Here is a 21,355-nt window from a genome sequence, read left to right as displayed (position 1 = left end):
GGGTTTTGGGTTTTTGTGTGTGTGGTGGGGGTTGTGTGTGTGGTTGGTGTGTGTGTTTGTGTTTTGGGGGGTTTTTTGGTGTGTGGTGTGTGTTTGTGTGGGTGTGGGTGGGTTGGGTTGGGGGTGTGTTGTGTGTGTGTGTTTTGTGTGTGTGTGTGTGTGGGTGGGGGGGGGTGTGTGTGTGTGTGTGTGTGGGGTTTTTGGGTGTGTGTTGTGTGTGTGTTGGTGGGTGGGTTTGTTTGTGGGGGGGGGGTGTTGGGGGGTTTGGGGGGGGGTGTTGGGGGGGGGGGGGGGGGGTTGGGGTGTGGGGTGGGTGTGGGGGGGGTGGGGTGGGGGGGGGGTGTTTTTTTGGGGGGGGGGGTGTGGGGGGGTGGTGGACAGGCACCTTTTGGGCCATTCCTAAATTTTAGGGGGATCAAGATCATTTTTTGGGGCCTGTGACAACGCGGGGGCATACGTCGCAACAAAGGGGCTTTTCCCGTTGAAGTAGGAAAAAAGGAAACTTTAGTTACCCAAAATTTCAAAAAAAGTTTTTTGGCTCCAGATTTTGATTTTTGATCTCTATCTAAATTGCCACAAAAACATTTTTCCTATAAAAAATTTTGAAAAAATGCCCAATTGTCTTTGTAAACAATTGTTTTTGAACAAAACATCAAAACCCTTTCCAAAGTAAGTCACCTGTTATTTCAGAAGCCAAAAAAATATTTGGGAATTTTTGCACTATATCTGCCGAGAACAACCCATCCACTGAACCAGAATGGAATTACACTTTTTTTTTTGTTCTTGCTTCCAGCAGCTGGCCTTTCCAGAAAAAGCGTCCGCGTCACTCTTGATAAACAGCCCTCGCTGTGAGGCAGTTTACTGGAACTACTTTCTACTCCAATAAAAGTACCAATTCCATACTATATACCGGTACTGATTCTAAGTGACAAGTATACAAAAACAGCTCCTTGTGCTGTTGATGTACGAGATGAATGCATTTCACATAGGGAAACTGAAGGTGCTGCTGTGGGTGGTGCTCCAGGAACACCCAGAAAAATAAACCAATCCCTTGCTTTGTCTTTTTTTGTAATTGATAATATCATTCTAATGTCACAGGTTGGTTGCCAATTGCATCATTTTCTGTTTGTATAAAACAGTAAAGTACACTAACTACAAAAAGGTGTAATCTAAAACATAGCACATCTAACTAACTAGTATGGAATTGGGACACAGTAATAGTCGGAGGGACTGCTGTATTTGTATATTTGGTGTGAGCATAGAAATCTCGGCAAGGGATTTCACAAAACCACGACACATCAAACCAAAACTGTACCCTTGTCAATATACCATTTAGGAATTAATTTGTAATTTGGGTGTACTGATCCTTTATGAAGAAGTCGTATTAAACCGTACACGCAGATAACCAACACAGAATAAATAAGTTTCCTCAAATGAGCTGCAGTTTTTAAAAATAAAACCCATTTGAGCTCCACAGTGCTTCTTATCCCGAGGCCTTCTTCCTGGTGCGTATCTGCCTCCACAGCAGCCGTGGTGGATGTTGTCATCCATGGCCAAAGCTATGGCCTGACACCCCCGCAGGCAGCCCACCTGTGTCACACTTTGTACTGCACCAACGCAACCCCCCCCCCCGGGTCCCATCACTGAACCAGTCGTCCGGATCGTACCACAGGAGGTCTGCTGCTTTGTTGCTCTCCTCTGGCCTGGTGTCTGGTCTTCCATAGCTCAATTCATTCCGCTTTCTGCCGCTACTGTGAGCACTGCAGATCCCCCCCCCCTCCTCCTCCTGTTGCTGTAAGACCAGACTTCCCTGCATCTTAAAATGCACTTTCTCCTGTTGTCTAACCTTGGCATAACCTTCTCTCCTGCTGTTTTGGTGTGTCTGAGTCTCTGTATAAATGTCTTTGTCTTTTTTCTTTTTTTTTTTTTGTATGTGATCACAGTTCTAGAACTGGTTTTGTTTGTTCAGAGGTAATATATGAAGGCAAGCTCTCGTCTGGATTTGCTTATTCATGATGGATTAAAGCTACAGTAGAACAGAGGAGATGGGAATTGAATAAAGCTCAAAATGCAAAGATTCTTTCTAAATAGCTGCAATTTCTGAAATTAATTCGACTTCTCTTTTAATGCACTGGTGAAACTGCTCTATTTTGATGCTGTTCTTTGGTCCAAAGAGGTGGCCTGATCCTGGATCAGTAGGGGGCAACATTGAGCCAGCACAGCAGCACAGCTGTCAGACAGACACGTCTCACTTTCAGACTGTCCAGTGCTACACTTATACATACATTGAACAAGGTGTCAGTGCAGAAGCTCACGCTTTATATCACATGTGGTTAACAGCAGCGAGTTTTCATGTTTCCATGTGTACACTTCGGTGAAGGGAAGGGTGGCAGCGGTGAGCCGGCGGTGGATATGATAAATGTTTCTTAGGTCACGGTTAATAAAAATGGATCAGGAACCCAGAGGAAGAAAACAAGTGTGGTGGCAGGGACGCCCGAGGCCTGAGAGGGATCAGTGCATGTGTGGAAGCTGAAAGGATGCTGCTGTGTGTGTGTTGTGTGTGTGTCTGTAGAGGCACCCTGGGGACACACTGCATTTACTCTGCTGGTGCCAACCCTTCTGTGTGGAGAGGAAGGCAGAACCAACAGTCGGCGATATCGCAGAGCGTCAGACTCCCAGCGCAAACACACAAATAATGTTTGACCAGCTGGAATAATGCGACTGGAGCCTCAGTCCAATTTATGGGAATGTGAAATCAGCCAATGGGGTTTGGATTGGTTGGTGTTGTTTTAATTAATCTAATATTTCTTGTTGCCAAGCCTTGTTAGTGGGCAGCCTTGTATAAAACATGACGGCTAATTAACACAAGCTAAAAGGGCATACATAAAAAAACAATATTTGTATATGTATGTATGCATATATATCTATATTTTTTTTAAACTACATGAGCCAATTCACACACATTTATCTTCACACATACTGCATTTATAATGATGCATGCGGGGGGCACTGCATTGTGCAGCCAGTTGTCCCAGCTGATCTAATTATGGGCCCCAGGATGAATGAGCCCTGTTACCTGTTTGTGTCCATGGTGTTACAAAGGGCTGCTAAGGAACAAAGCTGCTACCAGCTTCCCTTCACTGTACATTCATTTCAACTTTAAAGGGCCGCCACATTGAAGCTTGAGAAGTTTCTTAACCCTCATGTTGTCCTCGGGTCAAACTGACCCGTTATCAATGTTGTTTTTGAACTACCCAACTGTAATTACTCAAATTAACATGATTGATTCCACACAACGCTGTTTGGCAAGTACAAATGATGAAATTTGGGGTGTCTTATTCAATTTTACAGCATTTAAAACATTTTAAGTGGTTTTTAAATAGTATTGAGTAAAAGTTGACATTTTCCAGTCTGTGATTATCCATTAACATATTCCTTTAATTTTAGTCTAAAAAAAAAAAAATCCAATTTCTGCTTCTGCTAACTCAAAACATTAGGTATAATTTCCTAAAAATGAGAATTATGGATCATAAGTTCCAAAAACAACAGTAAAACTGACGTTAATAAATTAGTGTTACGTAATGTTAAATGTCAAAAAAAGTGACTAACGTTAAAAAAAAGGGACAAAAACGTAAGAAAAAGTTAAAAACATTGATTAAAAAGCATCAACAAAAGTGCTGATTTTTTGACGGGAAGACAACCCAAGGGTTAACGTGTTTTTGGCAGCACGCTCGTGGTTGCTGGACGGTGGGGAGAGAGCTGGCACCCTGCCAAAGCTACACGCCCGGAGTGGCGGGAACACGCTGCTGCCGCGGGACACAGCCACGAAGAAGGGACGAACCATCTGCTCTCTCGGGTGGCGTTTGATGTCTGGCTGACTTTAAAATGCATAAAAAACCCTCAAAGTTTTCAAATCTGGCAGTTAAGAAACAAACAGTCTACCTATGCAACAGCCAAAGTCTTTTTTTTTTTTTTATTCCAGCATGAAACTGATTTCCACATTAACGTCCATTGTCAGATAAATAAAAAAAGGCTATAAAACAAAGATAGAAAATGTGACACAAGATCTCGTCATTACTCAATCACCGGAACGATTCTGGCCTTTACACCCGAAGGCTTAGACCCAACGTGCATAGCAGTGTGGTAGTCCACGCCGGTGTAGAAGAAAAATAAAGCATGTCATTTTGTTTTTCAACGTAGGCCGCTCGCGATGGAAAGGGAGAGGTTACCCTGATGAAGACGTTCTGGGAGAGAAGCCCCAAAATCAATATATGCTCCGTGGGGAAAATGAAGAGAAAAGGATCTCATTTCTTACCAGCAGCAACCAGCAGGAAAAGTATTGGAAAGGTCAGCCAAACAAAGTGTCTTTTTTTTAATTATTTTTTTTATTTCTTTCAAAAACAGTGTTACTCTACTACGAGTCAATGAGATTTGATCTATGCTCGGGTGGTAATACCCAGCGGGACGTGTCATTATGCCGTACCAGCACACTGCAGAAATCCTCAATTTAAAGTTTTCTTACTATCAATGAACTAATTCACACCACCTGGCCCACAATCTGCCATAGTCTGATAAAAATATAACGCTGATTTATTAGACGTGTGCCTGTGCTGATGGCCAGGTGTTTGTGTTGGGGACAAATCACTCCACTGGCTCAGAGCACCACTCCACGTCGAGCTCCGCCGGTTGTATAACATTCCTCTGTAGTTCTCGCGGCGCTTTGAGAAGTCGGAAACATTAACCATGATGACGTCATCATTTTAGAAGATTCTGATTGGTTATTGGGCTCGACATTTCTTTTTCCAGAAGCTGGGGGTGTGGCGTTTGAAAGATATGGCCATTTACAGGGCAGAGGGGCTCTAATGTAAGAGGCTAGTGAGTTGCATTATGGGAAATGCAGTATTCAGGTTTTGGGGTTTCTGACCTATACTTGGGACTAAAGCCAGGATACCTCGGTCCTCGGTCTCTGCTGCTTTGATTTTGACTGATTTGTCTTGTAAATAACCCTTTTAACAAACTGGGAAATGTCAAACAGGTCAATAAAGTAACAACCAGAACAGTTATGCAACGCCTGAAATTGGCGACAAAGAGTCAAATGCATGATGAATACATCTGACATCAAAATATTGTATCAAATAAGATAAATTAACAAATGCAAATAAATACATGAAAAAAACTAACAATTGACTCTTTAATGCATTCAGATGGGTGCTGATGGGACAGTAAGGCCTGTGTTTTGTGGCTGCTCTGAGCCTTTATGTATCAGCTCCACCCGGTCAGGTCTAAATGCTGAAGAGACCCGGGGAGTCACGGCGTCAGACACAACAACAGCACATTCTGCAGACTCGGCTAGATCGAGCTCTGTGTCTTGATAAAAGCTGTCCTCTCGCCGTGACCGTCCACTTCCTCGCTGTCTGATTCAGACTGGTAGGCCATCACGTCCTCGTCCCCCCACACAGTGGGGATCCCCTTGTAGCATACCCGGGCCTTCCTCTCCTGTCCTTGGCCGAAGCCAAAACCGAAGCCCACCCGCACCCCCCTTGTCTGTGAATACACAGAGGGCAGTTTGGTCCTCCAGCCCAAAAAAGCCCCACCTGAGCGCATCTGCAGCAAGAGGAAGACCCCGACGAAGGCCGCCAGGATGAAGGCACAGCCGAGCACGGCCATGACGACAGGCAGCTGACTGGACGGAGCTACGCCGAGCCCCGGAGGTTCTCCGCCGTCGTCTGCTGCTGCTGCTGGGATCCCCCCCCCCTCTGGCTGCGCTTGCTCACCCTGGACTTCCCCAGCTAACGGGGATTTGCGCTGGACCTGGCTCTGGTGCAGGCAGGAGGTGAGAACCAGGTGGCTGTGGGGCGGGCAGGACAGGCAGTCTGTAGGCCCGCTGCCTGAGCAGGTGAGGCAGGCGGGGTTGCAGGGGAGGCAGGCCTGGACCGAGGACAGGTCCACCCAGTTCTCCAGCGAGAGGTTGAGGAGCTGCGGCCCCGAGGTGAAGCCGGGCGGACATAACTTCACACAACCCTGGAGGAAGAGGGAGAAGCCGGGGCTGCACTCTGGATGGACCGTGGGAGGAAAGCAAAAGTTAAGTCTCATGCATCCACAAATAACTTCACAAGTCCAAAAATATATTTACACTTAACCAGAGATGGGAAGTAACGAAGTACAAATACTTATACAAGTGGATGGAAACTTAGCTAGAGAGAAGTCGTCTCTGTCCGTGTTTTAACAGACGGAGACTTAACCAGAAGTTTAACCAGAATCAGCTTTAATCCAGTCCTGATCTAGTTCTCAACTTTCACATAATTTCACTGGAGTTATCCTTATTATTGTTTACGTCATCAATATCATATTCAATCTAAATGAATGGGAATACATCTACTGTACGTTGCATTTGACGCACGACTAAGAAAACTCAACAGATTCGGCATTCTGCATTAATTCACAGCAAATCATTGAGGCTCGATGGCGCTAACGTTAGCACATAGTATGGATGGCGCTAACGTTAGCACATAGTAGTATGGTTGGTGCTAACGTTAGCACATAGTAGTATGGTTGGTGCTAACGTTAGCACATAGTATGGATGGCGCTAACGTTAGCACATAGTAGTATGGTTGGTGCTAACGTTAGCACATAGTAGTATGGTTGGTGCTAACGTTAGCACATAGTAGTATGGTTGGTGCTAACGTTAGCACATAGTAGTATGGTTGGCGCTAACGTTAGCACATAGTAGTATGGATGGCGCTAACGTTAGCACATAGTAGTATGGTTGGTGCTAACGTTAGCACATAGTAGTATGGAAGGCGACATGATTGAAAATGAAGAAAACAGCAAGACATTCCCATCATCCTCAACCTTATCTGAGAGAGATGTTAGAGACAGTAGGCATCAAGAAGGATTCCTGGCCAATGTGCTGGGGAACTTCTTCATTAATGTCTAGGCATTCATATTTTAATCCTTTATTTTGTTTCCAGAAGCCATATTTGAGCACACACATAAATGTAGATTCATTTTTATGTTAGAGGGAAAGATTAAAAATAAAAACTGGATCTGTGAATTCTCACAGAATCACAACTGAATTCATATCTTGCTAGTGAGTCAGAATCTTATTAACCTGGAGTCCCAGTTTGTTTATAATAACCATATATGTTATGTTTTAGGCCTATTGGCAGACATCCATTTAAAATGTAGCCTTTGCCATATAAAGACATGTCCTCCATGTCCACTGATGTCCCTCAGCGGCTCTCTAGTAACATTTGTGTGCTTCAGGTAGCTTTCGCAAGGCTACTTTTACTTTTATACTTTAAGTACATTTCCAAGCCTGTACTTTGTTACTTTTACTTGAGTAAAGTTTAATCAGTACTTCCACTTTTACCAGAGTATTTTTTAACACAAGTATCTGTACTTCTACTTAAGTACGGAAAGTGAGTACTTTTCCCATCTCTGCACTTTACTTGGAAGTTTACTGGAAAGAACTACAGTGTATAGTTTAGAGCTACGATCAATCTGCTGATTCTTTTCTTGATTCATTGATTAATTATTTTCTCTGTTAAATCTCAGGAAATAGTAAATAAATAGCCATCACAATTTCCCCAAGTCCAAAGTGGTCCAAAGTCGGGGGGAGAGAAAATGACAAGCAGCAAAGGGCCGCAGGTCGGAGTCGAACCCGGCCCGCTGCGTCAAGGAGTAAACCTCTATATACGGGCACATGCTCTACCAACTGTGCAATCCGGGCGCCCAACAATCTCATATTTGAAAATCTGGAGCCATTGTCATCATTTTGCATGAAAAGACAATGTAATCGATTATTTTCTTATTATTTGGAAATAAAGAGTTATGAGAAAGTACAGATAATAATATAACTCAAGTGTTTAGGAGTGACTCTACATAGCAGTTGGGCACGGTCTATAAGCAGAACTATTTTAATGACTGGAAAACTGATATCATTTTAAACCCATGTTAATATTCATGTACTGTATACATTACATTTTCTTTTTTTAGCGTATCTCCTGTGAACTGCCTTAAAAATGGTTCATTTACTACAACAAAATGGAAGTTGTTACAATCACAAACATTACAAAGTCCTTTTTCCAGAACACTTCCAGTTCTCGGGCCCTGTGAAAACAAAGTGTTCCCACTAACTCCCGAAATGTAGATTTTAACTATGGTGTCTGGAATGATTAAGAAAAAAAGCGTCTGAACGCTTGGAAACGAGCTTCCGATCTCATCTGCCTTTCAATGAAGGAGTCATCCTGACAACGTAGCACCTCTCCCGGTTTTTAATCTCCCCTGCTGCTCCTTCCTACCTACAAACACCACACTCTGATTCAAACTAATATGACATATGGCAATGTGCAGATTCATAGTGTGTGGGTAAACAAATGCAAACGAGGCTTGTAAATGGATAATATGTATTCACAGCATTCACTTTTCCCAAGTTGAAATAGCCAACACAGTCTGTCCAAAAGCCTGTTTTGTAACTGTGTGCTAGCGCCAATACAAATGAGCCCGTTCCACATCCGTGGCTCCTGTTTAGAGTTTGTGTGAAGCCTGAAGGATCTCACCGATACAGATCTGCTGGGCATCAAAGGTCTTGCAGCTGTTGTTGGACGGCCGAGGGAAGTCAGATGACGAGGGGCTGACGACGCTGGGTCCAGTGCCCCACAGGAAGAGGGTGAACTGACTTAACACAGCTGTGTGAGAGAGAGAGAGAGAGAGAGAGAGAGAGAATTAAGATGTGAAAGAAAATATCAATATATCACCTCTCAGGAATGGAACAGTGTGAACTGGCTGAGAGGAGAATGTGGGGAAGGAATAAAAGGAAACGAGTGATGAGAGTGGACCATATGCATCGCTGGCGGAGAATCAACACCAGCAGAGGAGGAGATGCCTTCCTATCTCATTTCCCTGGCTGAGAAGAGTAAACAAAGCCACAAGAGAGCTCAGAAACGTACGAGTTCCTGCGTTCTTCTTGGCAACATGCTGCCTTTTGCCTTTCGAAAGAAAACGCAGCCCGACTCCAAGAAGAAAAAGTTTATCATCCGAAAGTTGCCAGAGGAATATTTCGCCGTCCAGCTGCTGCAAAGTTTGGATTCAAATATATTTCTGAGAGGGGAACTGAGCAGAGGCTATTTAGGCAAGCATGGAAATATGAAAAGGGGACTTGAGTCGATGAGGGGGCAGTAAATGCCGGCGTGACTGTAGGTTTGATGTAAAGTGACCAGACTGAACAATTATGGTGACGAGTGGGCTTACCATAGTCATGTCCATTAGCTGCTACGTTTTCGATTTCCAGTGTCCATTCCCCCTGAGGATCCTCCCCCCATGAGTGGGTGGTCATGAAGGCCCAGTCGTTGAATCCCTCTGAAGAGAAGTCATTGGGCCTGCAAGAAAAAGGGAGAGACGAGGTGTTTGTGTTTTGTGTTTTTCGGTATTAAAATGCAGAAAGTGTTTACCAAGGAGTATACTTGTGGGAGTATATATGCAGAGATAAAATTGAGGTACAAGCACATTAGGCTTGTGTGTGTGTGTGTGGTGTGTGTGTGTGTGTGTTCTTATTTAACTATATTTGTGGGGTCCAACACCCGGAATATTTGAGAGGTCCCGACAGCTTTGTGGGGCCAAAATCCTGGACCCCACAACTTCAAAGGGATGTTTGAGGGTTAAGACTTGGTTTTAGGATTAGGTTATGGTTAGGGTGATGGTAAGGGTTAAGGTTAGGCATTTAGTTGTGAGTTATGTATGCATTATGTCATTGACGGGTCCCCACAAAGATAGTGCCACGTGTGTGTGTGTGTGTGTGTGTGTGTGTGTGTGTGTGTGTGTGTGTGTGTGTGTGTGTGTGTGTGGTGAGAGAATGAAACACAGACAAAGAGAGATTCATAACATGGCTTGGCTGTTTGTGTACAGTGGTGTGTTTGACTGTGTACCTGGGAAACAGCAAGGTGGAGCGCGTGCCCAGTGGGCTGATGAGATGAATGGCCAATTTTCCTCTCTGGTTGTGGGAGAGAGTGAGGCGGGCCTGGACGTGTTCCAGAGAGCTGATATACTCGGGTCGTCCCCAGCAGGCATCCACGCTCTTGCTGAACACCAGCTTGTTCCCGATGTCTCTGCAGATTTGACGAGCGGAGGGGAGGGCGGTTAATGTTGTGTGGCTGCAAAAACGGACACAGACAATAGCGCTGTGCTACAAATCTACGCGACCGTCCCGGCTCCGAGGAGAATACGAGAACATCTATCAGGCTGAGATGGGTGAAAGAACAGCAAGTGCTCATAATGAGACTAAACCTCATTGTAGCCCACCCACCCACCCACCCCCACACTTCTAACCTCGGATCTGTGAGCATAGTGTGCACACACTGACGCTGTGGTCCCACTGTGGTCCAGTTCTGTGCCAAAGCCACCATGGCACCTGCATCCAGAAGCCCATAACCGTACGAATGACTCACTGTGGAGAAAAAAAATGGCAGACTGGTGGGTGGTGGCAATGAGATCACACCACAGAAAGAGAAATTACTGTCAGTCAACAATCCCCTTTTGACTGTAATACTATGGCATTATACCTTTCTGCAATTATAATGTAACAATGTAAAACTATTTTAAAGGTGTATGTATTCCCAGTTATTTTCTTATCAGAAGGAAGAAAAAGGGTCATAAGAGGAAATGTCAGAAAAGCTCCATTATGCCTGAGCTAGCTGCAGGGTCTAGCACTGAAAATGACGTTTGCAGTGCACTTTGTGTGGTTGCCAAGGACAAGCTGTGCGTTTGTGTTTGTGAGTTAGATAAGCAGGAGACTTCAGCAGGATAGCTGATGTGGGTTGCTGTCCACAGTTTGTGGACCTTGTGTTGTGTAGCTGCTGTCTGGCTCAGTGTGACCGTCTGCTTTTTGTATAGAAGGAACTCTTTCTTTATATTGCACATTTCAAAATGTCTTTAGTTTTCTGTACTGTTTGATTTTGCCTTACATTTTCACTATTACGAATGTATTACTGTATTGTATATATTACTCATCTTTCTTTATCTTATTTGTACATATTACTCATCTTATCTTTATTTTTTTTAACTTTTATATTATACTTTCTGCATGTGTCCTTATTGTACCGTGGGTCAGAGAGAAACATATTTTCAATTGCTCTGTATATCTGGCACAAATTGCAGAATTAACTATGAAGTTGACTTGACTTGAAAAAATTAAGCCATCATAAAAACCATAAAATGTAAAATGTTCATTTCTTTCTCATCTTTTCTCAAAGAATAACACAGGACAAGTGATTTACAGAAAAGATATGTATGCTGTAGCAGACCAACACACCTATAATCCTGGAATGGAGACAAAATTACCAAAATTGGCCCAATTTTTTTGTGGTCATGCGGGCAGACCTGAGAGCGCACACAGCGGAGATGCTGAGATCTTACACAGAGCAGGGAGTTTATACTTGAATGAGAGGTTGTGATTTAGTGTTATTATTTAGTTTTATTATACTCTATATATTATAAAATGCATGTGTTTACAAAAACAACCTTTTTGGTGCACAAAATGTCCCATTGTGCGCTCAGAATAGAGGGACAAATATCACACCATATAATACCATCTGTGCTTGATTTGGACAAGCCAGTCTCTACCTCTGCGTCCCACTCCGTTGGTCTTCCAGTCTCCGGCGCTGAGGTGTCCCGGCCGGGACGTTCTCACCACCAGGTGCTGCATGTCCCTCCAGGTCAGGTTCATACTGCAGAGATAGAGGAAGGAAAGCAGAGTAACTGCATTGACTTTCTGTCATGTAATAGCCGAAGCTATTAGTTTCTACATTATGCGCATTATGAGAAAAGCCAGGTTTCGCTGACCTCAACTGTACAACAGTACAGAAGAGGAAATGTGAGGAGCTGCGGGATATGGAAAAAGGTCAAGAGTCTGTAGCCACACCTGAAATATGATCCACCTGAGCATATACAGTGAAGACAGCCATACATTTCTAAAATATTATACTGAGATATAGAGGAGGCCCTGAGGGATCTATCAGTGAACTATAACAAAGGTATGGGCTCACATTATGGTCTTAACACGGGTGTAAAGCACCAATATTAAAAGTACATCATAACCTATTGTGATGAAAGGTCAGGGAACACAATAAAAAAAGAGTATACAACACTGTGGAGGACGGTGTCTAGACTTCTCTGTAATGATAGTTTCTAATGAGGTCTGGGATTGGGCTCTGTGGTGATAGGCCTGGCAATGCCAGACTGGGGATTCTGGGATGAGGTCACCTTCCATCACAGTAGAAGCCCAATAAAAATGTGACAAAAAAAAATTAGATTTATCAAGAAGTACAGCAGGGAAGCATTCAGAGGAAAAGCCTTTGAGTCACCAATGTGGAAATATCAAGCCATGAAACACACTGCTTACTGAATGAGACAGATATAGAAACACAGAATTGCACTGTTGCACATCACTCAGCATCAGCATTCACATCTCACATCCTTTCATGTGTTATTAATGGACAAGATTCCCCCCCCCACTGTCACCTCAGCCAAGTATGAAGGGGAAAAAAATAAAATAAACGCCAGAAAGCGTCTGCCTATTAAATGATTCCATCTCTGTGAATTCCAGTGTGGTCTCAGTCTGATAAACTAGCTAGCCTGTTATTACTGCTGCCTGTCAGGAGGGATGCGGAGGGGGTGGATGGGGGGGGGGGGGGGGGGGCTGTCTCTACTGTGGTGTTAAAAGTGAGAGATAGCCTTCGTGGTGTAAAACTTTAGGGGTCTGTCATCCAGTGTCCTTCTCTAATGATATCAGAGGCAACAGTGCTGAGATAAACCAGGGACTTTGAGCGTGTATACCTCAAGTGAAACCGGAGCTGTGAGGTAACGCCGGATTGGATTTTGACACCTGTCAGCTAAACGCTAATGTGGAATGGAAGTGAATTACGCAGAGTGGAGGACGGCTGACTGATAAGAGGGACTTAACACACAGCAAGATATGACTGAAGATAGGAACATAATGGAGAACACATTAGCACTGATGACAGAAACTTGGATTCTGACACCTGGAGTCCTGAGTAAGCGATAACGAGAGACATTCTCCAGTTTAAAATCTTCACTGCCGGCCACACAGATATTCCGATGTCTGTGTGGGCTACAGCTGCTGATTTGTCTGGCTAATTAACTGATTATTGCTGAGGAAAATAATTATGGGCTGGATTCAGGCGAACGCGACTCCCAAAAGCGCACACCCACACACACACACACACACACACACACACCACACACACAACACACACACAACACACACACACACACACACACACACACACACACCACCACAACACACACACACACACACAAAATTAAATTGTCAATCAAATTTAATTTAAAAAGTGTTATGGTTACAGGAGGAGGTTTTGTCGTTCGCAACTCACTTGGCCTCCAGAGCCAGAGCGATGATCCCAGCAGCCAGCGGGGCAGAGGCAGACGTCCCCGTGTGAGAGTCCGTGCATTTTTGCCTCAGGTCTGTGGTCACCTTGGAGACAGCAGAAGTGAGATGAGTGCATAGAAATACAGGTTAGACACAGTTAATATGACACATTGAGTTTCCCACTCTAGCATGAGTGAAGTTCACGGTGAGTGAGGTTAGGCCGGGGAGACCTAGAGACAATGGGAGCTCTGCCTGCATCAATCATCGGAGGAGGAGGAGGTAGGTTCAGTCTCAGGTCTGTGGATCCCTGCCAAAGGGTCACAGCAGGGAATGTCAGCCAAATCAGTACAGTTAGGTTGGGTGGCGATATGACAAAGTATCTTAACACTCAGGGTACACCTCTGCTCTCAAACTCTGCTCAGAAAGCTAATGAGACATGTCTGGGTCACCATGGAGACACGTCCGAAATGACAAGAAGCCAGGGCAAGGCGAGCTATGAAGGTCAGGGAGAGATTCTGGGTTGGCAAGATTTGGCCTGACCAATGACTACAGCCTATGGGCCTGAAAGATTGTGGCACTAAGTGGCCATTAACTGTGGAAAGAAGTCTACGTGTCAGAGGAATGAACAAAGGGAGGTGTCTGCACTGTTAGATATAACAGAAAAAGTCCAAAAGTTCATACAGAAAAAGTCCAAATAATTGATGGTTTCCTCTTCTCCAACGTGAGGATTTCCTGCTTTTCTCAGTTCTCTATCATTCTCAACTGAATATTTTGGGGTTTCAGTTGGTCGGAAAAAACAAGCAATCTGACGACATCACCTAGGAACTCGTGATGGGCATTTTTTTCCACTGTATTCTGACATTTTATATTGAATGATTAATAATAAAAAAAAAAAACATCGACCAATTAACCAATAATGAAAATAATAGCTGGTTGCAGCCCTACATTGACTTCTTTTTGGAATTTTTTCAAAAAACTTTTAACTTTTTAAGTTATAAACCTAGTATTTTCTAAATACCCAGTAACACATTCCCAGCGTCTCAACAGTAAATGAGTTCCCGTTAGAACAAAAACAATACAAAATCTGACAAAGTCAACGTAAATACTAGTTCTGGATCAAAAGAGGCTGTGTGAACTCACTGATACAACAAATGGCAGCTTCTGACTGCTAAAGCAACAATACAAAAAGTTGCTGAAAATATTAAAATGACTTCAATTTCATCAATCTGGCGACTTGTGTTTGCTCGCCTGCAGCATATCTCTGATGTATTTTGGAGGGAATGGCAGATTTATTGTTGTTTCATGTTATTTTATGTCCCTGCGGCAAGTCTTTCTTCAGATAACAAGCACCTTGAGGGAAGAATGTGGCACCTACTGTCAACTTTGCTCACTGTATTTATGTATCAGTCACTCTGATTTTGATGCCTATTTCTTGTTATTTGCAAAAAGACGAGATCCATGTATATGTACATTCGAAGAGTTAATTTTTTGGCAACTTTTGGCAAAGTATGAGGTGTATGTTTATTTTTGCACAGATTTTAAGTACAAAGACAATCCTACACAAAATCTGAGATGTTCAAAGTTTGAGTGTGCATGTACACCTACTATCTGTTTCTCCCCCGGGTTTCCAGAGCTGAAGGTGGTAGCGAGGGTGGAAGAGCAGGGCTCGCTGTACCATGGCACGTTGCCGGACTGTGTGGTGCTGCTGATGGAGAGGGTGTAAATGCTGTTGGTGTAGCCGTCACAGTTACAGCTGTCCTGCTCTCGGCCACCATTACCCGAAGCCCACACAAAGATGGAGCCCTGTCCGTCACGTCCCTGTGGTATAGAGACACACTCACATATACATAGGCGGGCACGGGATAGGTTTAGAGAAAGAGAATTAGCAAGAGGCGGTTGAAGTGTGAAACATTGCCTTTGACAAAGACGTTTGTCTCACTGCTTAAACGCCTTGTCACTTATGTGCTTTCGTTCAGAAGCAGTAAACCGCTGTAGGCACAACTCTTATTAATACATCATAATGCCAGGTGAAGTATTGCTGCAGAACATCCGATAACAAACACAAGAAATGTAATTACAAAATCTACTCAAGCTGAATATAATTCAGGGGCATGATAAATGACAACATGATATCTGGCAGTGAGACTGCCAGACTGTATGTTCCTAAAATACACACTCCGTATGAGATGTACATTTATAGTCTAGTTGGGTTTGAAACTTTCCAGCAGAGAAACAAAGGGTGTCGTTTTTCAACCCAGGAACACCACAAAGATTAGATTGTCCTTTTTGTTCCAAGACACACAAATCCTTTTTTTATGCATTTGTCTCCAGCTGATTAGATTACTGCAACTCCTTAATCGCTGAGATGCCCCAGAAATCGATGGGCCGCATTCAGCTTGTATAAAATACAGCTGCCAAGGTGTTTAGAAGAAGTTGTAGAAGAAGTTTTGCACATTTTCTCAATTGTGGCCTCCTTGTACTAGTAACCTATGGCCTTTAGAATCGATTTTTTCCCAGTTTTACTCCTTATTTTTAAAAAGGCACTAGTTGGTCTGCCCTCTTCCTTCACTGCTGACCTTCTTTCTCCCAATACATGTAGCAGCCCGACGTGTGCAGACCAGCTGTTGTTGCCAGCACCGGGCTGGAGACGGAGACAGAGACAGAGACGGAGGGCAGCAGGGCATCTGCAGTCACGTTTCTGATCAGGGTTCAGACGTGTTTTTAACCAATAGTTTTCCATGACTTTTTGGCAAATTTCCATGACTATGTATTACTGAAAATGTCAGTTGTCATTATACAATAAGAATAAAAATCTATGTTAACGTTTTCCCCTAGAGGTGTAACAATAAAATGAATGACAATGTATGTGGTTCATAGTGGAATTCGTAATATCGCGCCCCGAACAGAACGTTAAGGTTAAGACGATTTTTTTGTTGTTGTTAATCACATATTAGTATGCTTTGTTAAAAAAAATTCCAAGACTTTTCCAAAACTTTCTGGGTCTTTTTTATTTTTCCAAAACCTTTCTAGGCATGGAATTTGCATTTTTCAAATTCCATAACTTTTCCAGTTTTTTCAAAACGTCTGAACCCTGTCTGATGCTCTGGAACAGCCTCTGGATGGAGAACAACCTCAGTGTCCTTTTTATATTCAGTGTTAAAGTCGTACAGACAGAGCAGTCACAGTAGTAGTAGTGTGCACATCCCCTCTGGTGAGCTGCAAGGCAAAAAAGGAACTGGATACACCTGAAAAGAATGGGATGCGGGCATCTGATTCTTTTAAAGTCGTACAGACACACATTTTGAATTGTTTTTTAATTAGTGTAATTTTTACTGTCATGTTTAATTATGCTTTTCTACTTCTAAACAATATATGCAGATGGTACCATTCCTTCTTTGTTAAACCTTATTATCACTTTTGTCTTTACGCAAAGCACTTTTTAAGTGGTTTTGAAAAGTGGAGAGAAAAAAAAAAAAGTATCATCATCATAATTTACTCACAACTTGCATTTCTATTTAGGATTCATTACACCCTGTCATTCACGTTAATTAAAAAAAAAACTCAAACACCATTTTTCATCAAAGTGTAAAAGCATCAGCAGCAGCTAAAAAATAAAACACTTGTCTTCTTCCACATCCAGTTTGAACCAAGTGGGCGACAAAACAATAAACCAAGAAACAAATACTGTTTGGTGAAGAAACAGAAACAAATCTCACACACAGAATAAGGACGCAGCTGATGGTAAGCAAGATTTAACAAGGTGACATACAACAGAAATATACAGTTTTGTCTTCCATCCCTCTCGCTCACCCACAGATACACAAAACTAAACACAAAGGAACATACCAAAAGAAAAAGAAGCATGAATGTTTCGCTACCCGCGTTGTTAAAGTTTTTGTCTTTCTGTTGTGCTCTCTGCCTGCTTGAGTCCGGCCTGGCTGTTAAACTAAATAAAAGTCTTATCACATTATCAGTTTCAGTATTTTGGCTTCACCACCCCAACAAATATAAAGATACTGGAATTTTGGTTCCCTTATCACTGATCCTGCAACACTATTTTCTCTGGCTCTGTTAATCACATTGTAAGCTTCCAAGTGTACAAAGGGACCTAAATTTTATCTGAACAAAGACTTCAAATGAGCTGGTTTTTAAGAGGATTATCTATTTAAGTTTCTTAATGGATTCCTCCATCTCCATCTCACAAATTTACCACAAAAGTTTCCTTCTACCGTATGTGTGATGATGTCTGAATCATACAGTATCACAACACAGGAGGCTTAAAGCCCTTGGTAAAACTCGGGAACCTTCCAGCCCAGTGTAGGACCGGACGCTGCCTTAGCTGCAGGCTGGAGAGGCTAGCTGATAACACTTCGCTGCCCAGAGAACACACGCTAAACCAGAGAGGTCCTGTTGTGCTGCTGTCAGCTATTTCTCCTCACTAACACGCCGTGATTGGTGGAAAATTTCACATTTTGGGATGTGAAGTATGACTCGTTCTATTCCACGGAAAATGTGCGGTTTCATTCACTTATATGCCAATTACTGAGGTCTTCGTATCTATTAACTATTGTTTACTGTAGACTGCTGCTCTGATTCTATTTCCTCCCACTCACATTTATCATTCGGCTGATGCAGCCTGCTGACACATGAGAAATTATAACACCAGCCTTAGATAATTGTCATACTCTTTAATGTCTTACTCTTTCCAACCTTAAAGGGGTAATCAGAGGGTAATTACCAAACTTACCTTGAGTTTGTCCTTATCAAATCCTTAATGTCCTTTGTCTACTTATCTACAGTACAGCTCACAAGATATCTGCCATTTCACAACACACACTAAACTAACAACAATAATTGCTACAATATGATTGTATGGGTAGAAACAGGTTCGCACCTCAGATTTCCTAAAGTTTTCTTTTTGGCATGAGAGAAATTGCTCCATATGTAGCGTAAATGTGTTACACGTACAGTACTCGCGTCTTTGCCGAGGGTTAGATGAGATACCAATACCACTCTCACATCTGTACAGTAAGTATGAGCCAGCAGCCGGGTTAGGTTAAAAGATGAAAATTTGCCATTCTACTAAGGGTTATGAGTCAGAGTATTTCTTGGCTATGATCAGTGACCAGGCTACCATCAGGAGGTCCCTGGTCCTGGTGTTGTGTCTAAGTCTGCTTCCTAATCGATTTGTGCTTTTTCCTTACTTTAGCCTGAGCTCAAACATATCCCTAACACTAAAGACTGTCCTTTTCTGCTATGCTAAACCTCAACTTAACCTTATTTTAACCCTAGGCAGTTATCTCTGTGATGCCTAACCATCATTTATCCTGTGTCCTAACCCTAAGTATGGAGGGCAATGGTGTGAGAAACACTGTTTCAATGAGAAACTGACTTTGACACCAAAATGGCAAGGAAATAGTCTGGCACAGAATGAAATGGCAAATTGTTATTTTTTTCACTGTGTTTTGTGTTCGGATTAGACAAACAAGATATGACATGTAAATTAGTGAGCTTTAAAAGTTTTCTAAACAAAGTATGGCTGGCTTCAGTGTCATTTTTTCCATACAGACATGAGAGCTGTTTCAATCTTTTCATCCATTTTTATGCAAGAAAAGAACGGTTAGCGTATTTCCCCAAATTACACTGATGTGAGTTTGATGGTGATGCTAGAAACAGTGAACAGGGAAGATATTAGTAGATTAAAAGTCAGACTGACTGACCTTGGTGATTCCCTGGAGGAAAGCCTCCTTAGCCAGCTTGGCAGGGCCGTCCAGTGACTTGCCATCGTCCTCTGGGCCCCAGCTGGCACTATAGATGTGGATGTGCTGCGGGTTGAGGCTCAGAGAGTGGGCCTCCACCACGTCTGTCACCTCCCCATCCAACATACGAACTCCTATCAAAGAGAGTGCAGATTAGGCTACCACACTGGAGACGTGAAAAGTGGTGGGGAAAGAGTGACAGAATGACAGATGGAAAAGAGATCGTGAGCGTATATATTTTCGCTTTAAATGGGTGGTGAGGTGTCAAAACCTGAAGGAATGAAAACACAGCATGAGATGACAACCAGAGAAAACTTGTCACAAAAAGACTGAAAGAAATCGGTCGGACCGCAGATTCCCATTTGATCCTCACAAAGAAAAGAAAACAAGAAATAAAAAAACAGTTGAAACAAAAGACTTCAAAGAAAAAAACCACAGACTTCACAGAGTTGCCGTTTTAATGAGTACGCGTACAAAGCTTCGCCCGCAGATGCGGCTCCGATGGATACTCCATTATTTTACCGTCACCCAGCTGTTTGTTGAACCAGGAAAGACTAGCTTCCTAACCCCCACCAAACACACAGAAAGGACATGTTGACAAACCTGACAGACTGCAGGAGAGAAAGAGAGAGAGAGGAGAGAGAGAGAGAGAGAGAGAGAGGCACACATATACACAGGTATATTTGAGCTGAGAGTTTATAGAGCCTTCAACAGACTGGGGTATCCACAGGGTAGCACCGAATGTCACCTTTCATCATACCTGAACGCAACTCTGTCTGAGCCTTTGAAGTCAGCAGCCTCAGATCACTCTTCTGAACATTAATGGCTGTAGAGAGGCGTGAAATGTACAGCCCTCAAATAAGGTCCATTACTGGGAAAGGACCCCCCCGGACCTCAGAGGCAACACAACGACGTCCACATTAAGACTTCAATAATCCATTCTAGATGACCTGCCTGGCCCTGAAGGAACAAACTGAATGCCAAAAGGGATATAGCCAAAACAGTAATGACTCTGTTGGCATGGGGAATTGGTGTACCACAAGTTTGAATACCAAGGAGCATGGAAAAAATTACTGGGCTAAACATGCGGCATAAAAGCCCTATATTTGCTCGGTTGATCATTATGGACGGGCTGCATTGCAGCGGTAACGATAATCGCTGTCGTAACAATTCTCATCAACTTCCTGCGGCTCGACGATTCCTTATTAAGACACTGCTGTGTGAGGTTCCCGCTGCTCCAGCAAGTTCGAGGCAGCAGGTAGGAATGCAGTAATGAGTGTGTTTGTGTGTGCATGTGTGCGTGTGTGTGTGTCGTGTGTGTAGGGAAAACAGATACAGTAGGTGGAAGGAAACGCAGAGTTAGCCAAGCAGGGTCAATTACAGGTAATCACTAATCATTGCTAAGGACACACACATTTAACACAGGACCTCAGGTGCCCAGACAAAGACACACAGACATGCACGCACGCACGCACGCACGCACGCACGCAGGTATTTGGGAGCAAATCCCAGCTGTCTGTAAACAATCCACTGACCCCGGTAACGTGAACAGATTCACAAAGGAGTCGTTTATGAGAACAGGGCCAACGCGCGGCACCGTCGGGAGATGAATGGTAATGAAGACAAAGAAGGAGAGTTATGAGTAACATCTGTGAACGGGACAGCTCAGGGCTCCGCTGAGTCTTGTTGGCTGCCATCATGTCACTGGCAGATTGTTTAGTGACAAACGTTACTAAAAGCCTCCTTGGAATACTCTGCCAAGTGCAAACATTTTTGGGAGACAAAAAAACCCAACACGTTTCAAAATTAATTTACGATTACAGGTTTGATTTGAATGAACCCCTTCGAAGGAATATGTTCTTTCTTAATGCGTATGCGCACATGCTGGTCGCTATATTACTGATCAAACAAGAGCCTGTTCTAAAAGTCTTACTTTGACCTGCTTTTTATGATTATGATGTAAACAGTGGTATGAATAGATGTCCACTGGGGAAGTTCCCTTGGCATCAACATAATACAATAGACGTCACAAAGAACTCAACAAAACACTTGAAAAATTGCCTTTTTATCTAATTGGTGGAAGAAAGAGTTTCAGGCCAGATGCCAAATTAAGGTGGAGTGGGTTATTATATTTGCTCTTTGACAAAAAAAAACAAGGTTCACCCTGTCAACAACTTAGATCTGAAAGTTT

General features: G+C 43.1%; 1 protein-coding gene across 1 annotated transcript in view; it reads right to left on the bottom strand.

Annotated features, from left to right (window-relative positions):
• Window positions 1–3,954: 3,954 nt before the first annotated feature.
• Window positions 3,955–21,355, bottom strand: part of furinb (furin (paired basic amino acid cleaving enzyme) b) — a 75,872-nt gene continuing 58,471 nt past the window's right edge. The window contains exons 8-16 of the mRNA XM_032523620.1: window positions 19,126–19,298; window positions 15,011–15,223; window positions 13,410–13,510; window positions 11,620–11,723; window positions 10,327–10,444; window positions 9,927–10,106; window positions 9,253–9,380; window positions 8,562–8,690; window positions 3,955–6,053 (exon numbers count right to left, since the gene is read on the bottom strand). Coding sequence (XP_032379511.1) covers window positions 5,350–6,053; window positions 8,562–8,690; window positions 9,253–9,380; window positions 9,927–10,106; window positions 10,327–10,444; window positions 11,620–11,723; window positions 13,410–13,510; window positions 15,011–15,223; window positions 19,126–19,298 — 1,850 coding nt within the window. The 3' untranslated portion in view covers window positions 3,955–5,349. The remainder of the gene's footprint in view (window positions 6,054–8,561; window positions 8,691–9,252; window positions 9,381–9,926; window positions 10,107–10,326; window positions 10,445–11,619; window positions 11,724–13,409; window positions 13,511–15,010; window positions 15,224–19,125; window positions 19,299–21,355) is intronic.

This window comes from Etheostoma spectabile, chromosome 8, assembly GCF_008692095.1.
Source record: "Etheostoma spectabile isolate EspeVRDwgs_2016 chromosome 8, UIUC_Espe_1.0, whole genome shotgun sequence".
Taxonomy (NCBI): domain Eukaryota; kingdom Metazoa; phylum Chordata; class Actinopteri; order Perciformes; family Percidae; genus Etheostoma; species Etheostoma spectabile.
This window is presented reverse-complemented; position numbering and strand designations above follow the sequence as displayed.